The 9,893-nt window shown below is 47.7% G+C and overlaps 2 protein-coding genes across 2 annotated transcripts in view; both read right to left on the minus strand.

Annotated features, from left to right (window-relative positions):
* Nucleotides 1–4,537, minus strand: part of LOC135808203 (phosphatidylinositol 3,4,5-trisphosphate-dependent Rac exchanger 1 protein-like) — a 43,354-nt gene extending 38,817 nt beyond the window's left edge. Inside the window, exons 1-4 of the mRNA XM_065321362.1 lie at nt 4,107–4,537; nt 2,148–2,336; nt 1,089–1,196; nt 439–540 (exon numbers count right to left, since the gene is read on the minus strand). Coding sequence (XP_065177434.1) covers nt 439–540; nt 1,089–1,196; nt 2,148–2,336; nt 4,107–4,223 — 516 coding nt within the window. The 5' untranslated portion in view covers nt 4,224–4,537. The remainder of the gene's footprint in view (nt 1–438; nt 541–1,088; nt 1,197–2,147; nt 2,337–4,106) is intronic.
* A 1,246-nt stretch (nt 4,538–5,783) lies between these two features.
* LOC135805875 (uncharacterized) lies at nt 5,784–8,077 on the minus strand. Its single transcript, XM_065319994.1, has one exon. It carries the CDS (start codon nt 7,982–7,984, stop codon nt 6,356–6,358), a length of 1,629 nt encoding a protein of 542 aa, XP_065176066.1. The 5' UTR covers nt 7,985–8,077; the 3' UTR covers nt 5,784–6,355.
* Nucleotides 8,078–9,893: the final 1,816 nt, after the last annotated feature.

Below are 9,893 nucleotides of genomic sequence, written 5' to 3' on the forward strand. Positions count from 1 at the left end.
GCCTGCCAGATGTGAGCACATAGAAAAAATGACCTTAGTCATCCATAAGCAAAAGTAATTTCATTTTGGCACGTTCGGTCACGGAACTCTATCCTGGCTGATTGTGTGACAACCGAGTGGAAACGGGACATGCTATTACACGTATGCTGTACCCGTCTGTTCCAATCAGACATCAACTTGCCACCACCACCACTGGATGCGATCTTCGTCCCATCTCGTTTACCAGACCAGCAACAAAACTGCATGTACTCCAATTCCTATACTAATCCTTCAGTCGGCTGCTTCAACCGAACCGCAACTAATCAGTGAAGGCAAGGGAATATTGAGTGGCCAGAATATCCAAGCACTCCTTTCTATACGGACACAGTAACGAGAAACAAGGCAGCACGGTTGTGTTGTTGCTTGTATGCCGGCCAGCCAATAGCTGAGAGCACTTACCCGCATCAGCAGTGGGTACTTGCACACTCGCTGCACTGGCGAGAGGAACAAGCCTTGGACATTAGCCACTGTAGCTGCCTTGCCTAGCGTCATTAGCTGCGTCTGAAAAGTTAGCACAAGCACATAAATGGAGAAAATCCACTCTCACCGTGTTCAGTATTAGGTACAAAGGGAATGAAAGTTTAGCACAATGGCAATAGCCTCCCATGCAGGATCCAGACAGTGATGCCTGGCATGCCGCTAACTTTGCAGCATGGCCACTTCCAGTACTTGCCACTTAGAAGGCAGAATGTGTGTCACTGTGTGTCACTGTGTGTGTGTGTGTGTGTGTGTGTGTGTGTGTGTGTGTGTGTGTGTGTCAGTGTGTGTGTGTCAGTGTGTGTGTGTGTGTGTGTGTGTCAGTGTGTCAGTGTGTCAGTGTGTGTGTGTGTGTGTGTGTGTGTGTGTGTGTGTGTGTGTGTGTGTGTGTGTGTATGCGCGTGCATGCATGCGTGCAAACATGTGCGTATGTAATGAAGGGAGGAGGGGGGGGGGGATTTTACAGACTCAATCATTGCAATGTACAGAGAGGGACACTAAGCGGGACACCCATCGGTACTGGAATGGAGCAACTACTAACACGCCCTCCAGGAGAGAGGCAAAGTGCTTACCTGGAAGAAGCCCTTGAATGGTTCACGTTTCATGACATCGCTGACAATAGTCTGCGCACGTTCGTAGTTGCTACCATAAGTGGAGTACTCCATACGAAGTTCATTTTTCTGATCCAGTCCGAGAAATGATGCCATCCATGGACAGAACAAAAAGGAGAAGTCAGAAGTTTAGTAATACGATAAGATTGGCATATGAACAAAGCTGATGACAACTTGCTCATGGACACATGGCGTGTGCAAAGTGTCACCAATATAATGGCATTGCACAAGTTAATGCAATGCACAATGAAAGGCAAAGTAACACTGACCAAACCGGGTTTTTTTTCTCTAACCCCGAGCTTTGTGCTGAGAAACACTCATCAGACAGTGATCAGGTCCAGCTATTCGCTTGCTATGATTATCAGGTGATGAGTGTGCCGGCATATCATGGTTGAGGTGAGGTGATCCTTTCAAGATCACGGGTACATGTATGTTGGTGCTTAAGTACTGCCAGATGCTTGTGCAAATTATTATTATTATTATTATTATTAACTGATAGCAATGTGTGGTATAGGTCCTAGCCAATGGGTTGTGCTGATAGCCTGATAGTAGTAGCCTGATACTATAGTGACAGTTGTGATCTGCATAAAAGGATCAGGCGGCGCCAGGTATCAATGCTAGAAAAATAGCAAGCTTGATAGGATCTCAGGAATGGGGCGTTCTGTATGTGTGTGCTGCAGTATTGGGGCCGATGTTGATGGTGCAATATCTGCTCCCATGCATCAGTGGCTCCCATCCTCCCCCACGAACACACAAATTGCAGCACATGCATAAACAGAACGCCCCATTCCAAAGAACCTGTCAAGCTGGCTATTTTCTAGCATTGATGTCTAGCGTAGCCTCACCCTTTCATGCAGATTGCCAGGACCCAGGAGACATTGTGTACATGCAAAGCAGAAAATCCATGTGCTATGCATGCGCGCATGCACACACACACACACGCACACACACATGCGCACACACACACACACACGCACACACACACACCGCCGCCACCACCGCCAACGGGTGCAGTCTTACACAGGTGAGGAAGACGGAGGCAACCTTCAGGTCGGCAGTGATGCCATCCTGGACGATCTTGTCAAATGCTGCCACCATGGTGGTGTGCAGCTTGCGCAGGTTGCCCGTATTCAGTACGATGCTCTCGATCATCTCATCGGTGAACTCAGGGTGTTCCGCTTGCGATGATCGCATCTGATCTTGGATACCCTGCGTCACAGAATAAAACACCCAGCATAAGTGCCATCAGTCACACAGAGACAGATCTGGTAATAGCACTGATGAATGAGCACGCCTTAGAGTAACAACTTTTCTCACCTCAATGAACCATTTTCATCTTTCTTCTTTCCCTTCTCCTTAGTTGCCTTGGCTGGCTAACGCTCCCCCCCCCCCCATCCATTTATTTTGGATACTGCCGTTGGACAGTGAATAAATAAAAGAACAAACTAAAAAATATAAAACACAGAGCCTGACTCATTTATTCATAAGTTACACCAAGTGAATTAGCGAGTACAGTCTGAAGCACATGATTTGCTGACTCTCTTGCTTGAGCACATGCCTGTGGGAAGGGCGTGGTGGGTCGGATCCTTTGAGGTCTTGGACACATGCAGCTAGCCAAAGTGCAATCATGGATGTGTGTGTGCATGTGTGCGTGTGCGTGCGCGCGTGTGTGTGCAGGACAGACGAGGCTGGCGCCTCGCGTGCAATCGTCCCCCGCCGGCTGTGCCAAAGCCTAGAGTGTTCATTTGCGGCTGTGGCAGGGACTTCTGTCGGCCCAACGATCTAACTCGCCACAGGAAATACTGCAACTCCTGATGCTATCATTGCACGGAGCAATGGGCATCCAAAGGTCCCAAAGGTCCAAAGGTGTGTGTGTGTGTGTGTGTGTGTGTGTGTGTGTGTGTGTGTGTGTGTGTGTGTGTGTGTGTGTGTGTGTGTGTGTGTGCGTGTGTGTGTGCCAGCCACTTCAGTTGGTGGGTGTGCATATGCCAGATAGTGGTTGGGTTTGTTGTCATCAGGCTTGGCTGCTTGAAGGCATAGCTTGAAGCTGCATGTGTGCTTGTCAATTTTGTTGGTTTCGGGATCCATATTATTATTGTCTATTTGACTTATAGAAGAAGAGGTTGGTGCGACTTGGTGTGACACAATTCCTTGATTTATAGAAGTATCAAGACTTAGTATTACATTCACAGGGATACATGCAGTTGGATCGTGGGTCAGATATAACAATGCTGTCGATTCTATTTCTGCACCGTGTCCTCACCCACATACTGCAGTGTGGTGAGCCCATAAGTGTGATCATTTCCAAGTCCAAACTGAATCTGGGGATGTCAGGGGTGTCGGCCAGTGAGCGGTGGTTCAACAGACAATTGAGAGTCATCTTCCCAAGAAGCTATTGGAATCTCTCTCCTCTCTCCTCGCGAGACCCATGTGACGAGTTTCTGGCAGTGAGCAAGTAAAGTGTGTGTGTGTGTGTGTGTGTGTGTGCGTGTGTGTGTGTGTGTGTGTGTGTGTGTGTGTGTGTGTGTACGGCACGTGATCTTTTGATATTTTGCGTTTACAATCCAGTGTGCATGGGAGTAGCCTGACTTTTTATTTTAAATGTGTATCTGCAACACATGCATGCTCTACACTCCGCTACAGCCTACAGTAGCATACAGACACCAATGCAAGTAGTGGGTGCCCATCTTCCGGAGCGTATGCATAGTATAAATCAGGTTTCTGTACAAGACCACCAGTACACCGTACATCTATTATGGATATGTACAGCGTAGCAGAGTACATTCTCAAACAAAGAATGAAGATTCATTTGTTGGTTGACACAGCGCAGGAATTTTCAAGCATGACTACGTCTATCAACAAGCACAATCGCCGATTTCGTCAAGCTCGAGACTGTCATGAAGAACACAAGGGTGTTTCGTGCATCCACCATAATGGAATTGCAATACCCAGTCAATGGAGAACACAGAAAAAACTTACCGTCGACACAAACTCCAAAGTCTGCAGATACGCCCGCTCCGTATCTACAATTTCCTTCACGGTGCATATTCGCAGTCTACTCGTCTTTTCCCTTTCCTTACTAGCTGCATCAGACATCTTGGTAGGTTTGGTGGAATTTTCCAAATTCTACGTCGGCAAGGCCACTGCTAAGCAGCTAATTTTGTATCTTCTCTCAGGTTGAACCATCCAAACTCCAAGGATGTCCCAAGGCCACCATATCAAGGTTTCCAAACCGCACACTTTCGTTAGGACAGATAATGATTGTAGAGTTCCAGATGCCTGACGGACGCAATGGCTACCAGTGACGATCACACTTCCGGCAACTACGGAAAAGTCAAACTAACTTCGAAGGTCTTCACACTCTGACCTACTGACAAATCCTTTTTCGTCGAAACAGTACAGCCGAGTGCACGCCAAAAAGTGCAAGTGCATGAATGATTCTGATCGAAACGGTAGAGTCTACGGAAAACATGCACAGAGAGAGGATCCGAGAACTTTGCGGTTCGTTGTCTGCACCAGGGAGTACTAAAAAGCCGTTTTTTAGTACTCTCTGTTCTGCACTCTGCAAGCCTTTTTGGACTTGATCAAAATAATGGAAGTCAGTTACCTTGGTTTCCCGCATCTGACGCTATCCTGGCGCATGGCCATGGCATGGCATGGCCAGGCTGCATGCTGTCAAGAGTACATGTACAATCATGTATCTCGTACTCTTGATGCTGTCAACTCTGAACTGTCATCATGATGCGCGCTATTACCATGTATAATACACTACCATGGCTACCGACCTTATAAAGCTTATTGCAGGCTCGTACACGTAGTCGTACTGCGTACCGGTCCACGCCTCCACGTGCCACAGGGGGAAACCGGAAGTACGAACGCTGTCTCGGTCGACGAGTTTCACTTATAATTTGTAGGCATTGGCGGATAATGCTCGAAAAGGTGGCAGATTCTGCTCGAAAAGCAGTGAAATTGGCAGAACCATACAAACCTTATGGCGGGCAATTCCTCGAATTCTGCTCCACTTCTTTATCCGCATACCAAACATGCATGAAACTTACCAGAAAAAGTACCGAATTCTGCCAATTTTTCTGCCGGCATTATCCGCTTATGCCTACTGTAGTTTCACTGTCCGATCTTCTTTCAACGACCAGAGTACAGTACTAGTATGCAAATTATGTACGAGCAAGCTGCACTTTTTTTGACAAAACAGGATGTTTGTACGGGGCAATCATTGTTGTACGCATCCTGAACTTTACTTGGCGCGAGTTTGCGTTGTTCAAAGTTTGAGATTCGGGGCCTCTCGCAAAATTCGCAAACATTTTACGTCGCAATAGTTCACAGTACTCCCTAGTTTTGTGTTCACTTGCTGTGGGATTTTGTGTGCCTTTTCAAGTTCTTTGAGAATCCAAGCATGTACGATCTCGTACCGGTATACATATATTTCCAGAAAAACAGGACAAGACAGTGTCAAGTACCAGTAGAAGCGCTACACCAACTCACTTGATCGCATAATACTGTACATTGAGCAGCAGTGAAGTACCGACAACCGCAGAAAGCTGATTACTTCAAGAAACAAAAATCAACGGCACCCGCTTTACCCTGCCCGCTACAACCACTCCCACGTGCATATTATAGCTTTACATGAAGTCGGAAAGAGAGAATTCAATAGACTCTTGCTTTGGAGCCTGGCACATCTTCTAAAGAGCTAATGCCAGCAACAAACAAGCAACATATTTGTCGGGAATATCACACGACGAAAAACCGGCTGCCTGGAATGGATTGGACTGCACAGGCTCACACTTCCCACAAGCCTAATTGGCAAATGGCAATGGTGGTCTTGGCGACAATAATTTAAGCAAGAAAAGCAAAACTTAAAGCACATTTGAATAGTGCATCGTACAAGAGCCTCTTCAGTCTTCATGCAATGCACCCTTGTACTGACTCACAACCGGGTAGGAAGTTAATAATAGAAACCGCCGCCTGAACCTAAGCAGACGTAAATACAAGGGATGTTGTTGTTATCATGACACGCAGTCTATTGTACAAAAAATGACCTTGTCGTCCCCAAAGGTGTGTGTTTCATGAAGGCCAATATTGCAGTTCAATGCGGTAGTATCGATAGCATAATACTACACTGTAGTTCAGTATATGAAATATTATTGTTATTTGTATTTACAGTATGCTACATTGTGCTATATACATGTCAGTTGCAAGCAGAGGGCCGAAAATTACCACTTTCCGAATCCGTCATGGCCGCCGAAACCACCACCGCCGCGACTTCCACCACCACCACCGCCGCCACGATTTCCACCGTACCCGAACCCAGAATTTTGGCCTCCACCACTGCCAAATCCGCCACTGCCACTGAAACCACGGCCGCCACCGCCACCGCGACTTCCAAACCCACCAGAAAGATTAGAATTATCGCCAAACTTGCCACCACCGCCACGGCCGAACCGGTTTCCACCAAACGCACCAGGATCTCCTCCAAATCTACCACCACCGCCACCGCCGCTGCCGCCATACCGTCCCTTACCACCACGAGGTCCACCTCCAGAAGCGCCTGGGCCAAGACCAAGGCCATGAACAATTCCTTCCCATGGCTTGGACTGGTCATGCTGCTGGTTGTAGTGAGGAGCCTCAGTTAACTCCACTTCAACTTCTTTCCTCAAATCCATCATGAAAGTACGGTCCTGGCTGTAGCAAAGGAGAACGCTGACACCCTCACGGCCTCCACGGCCAGTGCGACCGGAGCGGTGAATGTAAAACTCAACACCACTCGGCGGAGCACCGCACTGGATCACCAGCTCCAGATCAGGCACATCCAGTCCTCTTGCAGCTACATCGGTAGACACCAGTACTTCAAAGCGACCGTTCTTGAAGTCACGGAACACCCGGGTGCGCTGGTCTTGGCTCTTGTCTCCGTGCAAGCTGCAGCAAGAGATACCACAGCGAGCTAGGTAATCACCAAGGTTCTGCGCAGAGCGCTTGCTCGGCACAAATATCAAGCCCCGCTTCGGGTTGTGTTCTTCCAGAAGACTCATTATGCACGCGACCTCCCGGCCTTCGTCACACGGCATGACGAGGTGCTTTACAGTGGATGGGACGCGCTTCATGTCCGAGGTCAAGTCCACAAATTCAGGATTATTCATGAAGCGTGTGGCCACGCTGTGTGCAGCACGGGGCATAGTGGCACTAAACATCATGGCTTGCTTGGACTGGGGCAGCTGTGCCAACATACGCTCAATCTGCATCAAGAAGTTAGGAGTGAGCAACTCATCGGCCTCATCCAAGACAAGAAACTGAACATCATTCAGTGGCAACTCGCCTGCCTCGTTGAAGTCATTTAGTCGCCCAGGTGTTCCGACGACAAAATCAACATTGCGCAGGCCTGTTAACTGACGATACCGGCTATCACCTCCATAGCAACGGGAAACCCTCAAGTGTGGAGCCAAATTTTCAACCGCTTGTGCAACTTGGATACAGAGTTCTCTTGTTGGTAGAATGGCCAATGCACGTGCACGTCCAGTTGAAGGTGTTTCCGAAAGAGAGTGAACAATGGGCACAGCAAAACACAGAGTTTTCCCACTGCCTGTAGCTGCGCGTCCAAGCACGTCTTTACCAGCTAGGGACATTGGGATCGTTCTCGCTTGGATCTCAAACATAGATGCAAATCCAAGCTCCTTCAGACGGGACTTCACACGGCCAGCCAACGGCAATTCATCAAAAGATCCTTGATTGAATTCAGAGCCTGCATTGTCCGATGGTTGCGGTATCTGAAAGCGCTGCCCAGAAGTCGATAAACTTCTGCTAAGAGCAAGAGAGAAGGCTCTCCTCGGAATGAGAGATAAAGCCATGGCGAGGATAACAAAACGAGGCGATTACACTAGAAACAACATGTTCAGAACTTCCTTCGCTGTGAAAATAATTTCAAAAAACATTATTTAGATCTTTCGAAGCTGAAATCTTTTGCTTCTCTATCCTCAAGTCTCTCATTGCGCAACGAGGGTCAGGTCAGTCGGTCAGTCGCGCAACCAGCGCGCAACAAACTTGACGCCATTTTGGAGCTGTTGCCAAGGACAGTTGCCTTGGTACCTGGCCAAGCTTTCACATGGAGTCATTTGTACGACTGCATGATTTGTACCAGGGAGTCGTAAAAGCCCGGGAGAGGACACGGCACACATTCCCAGAAAACATCTTTGCCTCGCGCTGCCGGGGAACGCTGCCAGGGAACGGTGTTGCGAGGCAAGGAAATTATTATTTTCGAAAATTGTGATGTCTTCTTGAAATACTAATTGGGACATTCTCCGATTTCTCTTAGAGCACGGAGACGATTGCTCCGTCGAGTCTTCTGATCTCTATTTTCATCCTCAATTCTTCCAGCTGCCTCACTCATTCTCTCTCAGTTTATCGAAGTTAATTTATTCTGAGGCGATGGAAATGCAAGATAAATCCCTAATTGTACTTCAATTTTATTTGAGTTGGGGTGAACGAAATGAGATTTGTGGAAAATGACGCCACTTCCCGTGTTAGCCGCTGGTCGTATCATACAGCCCATATTCCATTGCAGGTGATGGGCGAACGTTCGTGTTGAGATCCGCTGAGTTTCCTCGTACTCGTGGAGTTGAATTTGTGGCAGAAATTGCACTGAATTGCAGTCAAATGGTTGTGAATGAAACGAGATTTGTGGAAAATGACGCCACTTCCCGTGTTAGCCGCTGGTCGTATCATACAGCCCATATTCCATTGCAGGTGATGGGCGAACGTTCGTGTTGAGATCCGCTGAGTTTCCTCGTACTCGTGGAGTTGAATTTGTGGCAGAAATTGCACTGAATTGCAGTCAAATGGTTGTGAATGAAACGAGATTTGTGGAAAATGACGCCACTTCCCGTGTTAGCCGCTGGTCGTATCATACAGCCCATATTCCATTGCAGGTGATGGGCGAACGTTCGTGTTGAGATCCGCTGAGCTTCCTCGTACTCGTGGATTTATGAATTTGTGTCAGAAATTGCACTGAAATTGCAGTCGAGTGGACTTCTGTGCGTGTGTTGTGAGTGAATCGCAAAGGCTCCCTTCCTTCAGCATCGTCAAAACGCAACATAGAGCATTATTACGCACTCGTTCCATGATTCATGATATTGCCTGGATTCTTTTAAAAACAATCAATGTGTGTTCCCTATCTATCTACATTGTACATGGTTGCAGGTCGTTATTTATTATGTAGATCTTGTTAAAATTTTCTACACTTTTCTACTCGTATACTGAGTACGCGGTGACTTTAGCCGTTTAGGAAACGGAAGGCTCAGCCTCCAGGTTGGCCAGAAAGGTTCTCAGTGAATCTAACCGAAGTCTTGGCGAGTGTACAAAAGGTAAACCTATCATTTGTACTTCATAACGGAATTGTGCACAAAAATGCACACGCACGCGTGCGCGCACACACACACACAAACACTGTACAAACACACAGAAAAGTACAAGCACATGTGCACATACACACGCCTCCCCCCACACACACACTCAACTCCCACCCCCTGTACCATGTGTACTGAGTCTGACAGACAGACACACAATCATCTGATCATGTTTATGCTTCCTTCGCCACCAGTTTCGGATAATGGTGTCAACAACGAGTTGTAAAATATTGGTATTTTAGGACTCCCTGCCCCGAAGACGAGCACAGCGCCGTGGATCGTGCAGATCCGGCCGCGCCGGCCTACCGTGCTTCACTTTCTGGCCGAGGCAAACATCGTCCGCGTGCGCGCATCC

Source organism: Sycon ciliatum, chromosome 1 (assembly GCF_964019385.1).
Source record: "Sycon ciliatum chromosome 1, ocSycCili1.1, whole genome shotgun sequence".
Taxonomy (NCBI): domain Eukaryota; kingdom Metazoa; phylum Porifera; class Calcarea; order Leucosolenida; family Sycettidae; genus Sycon; species Sycon ciliatum.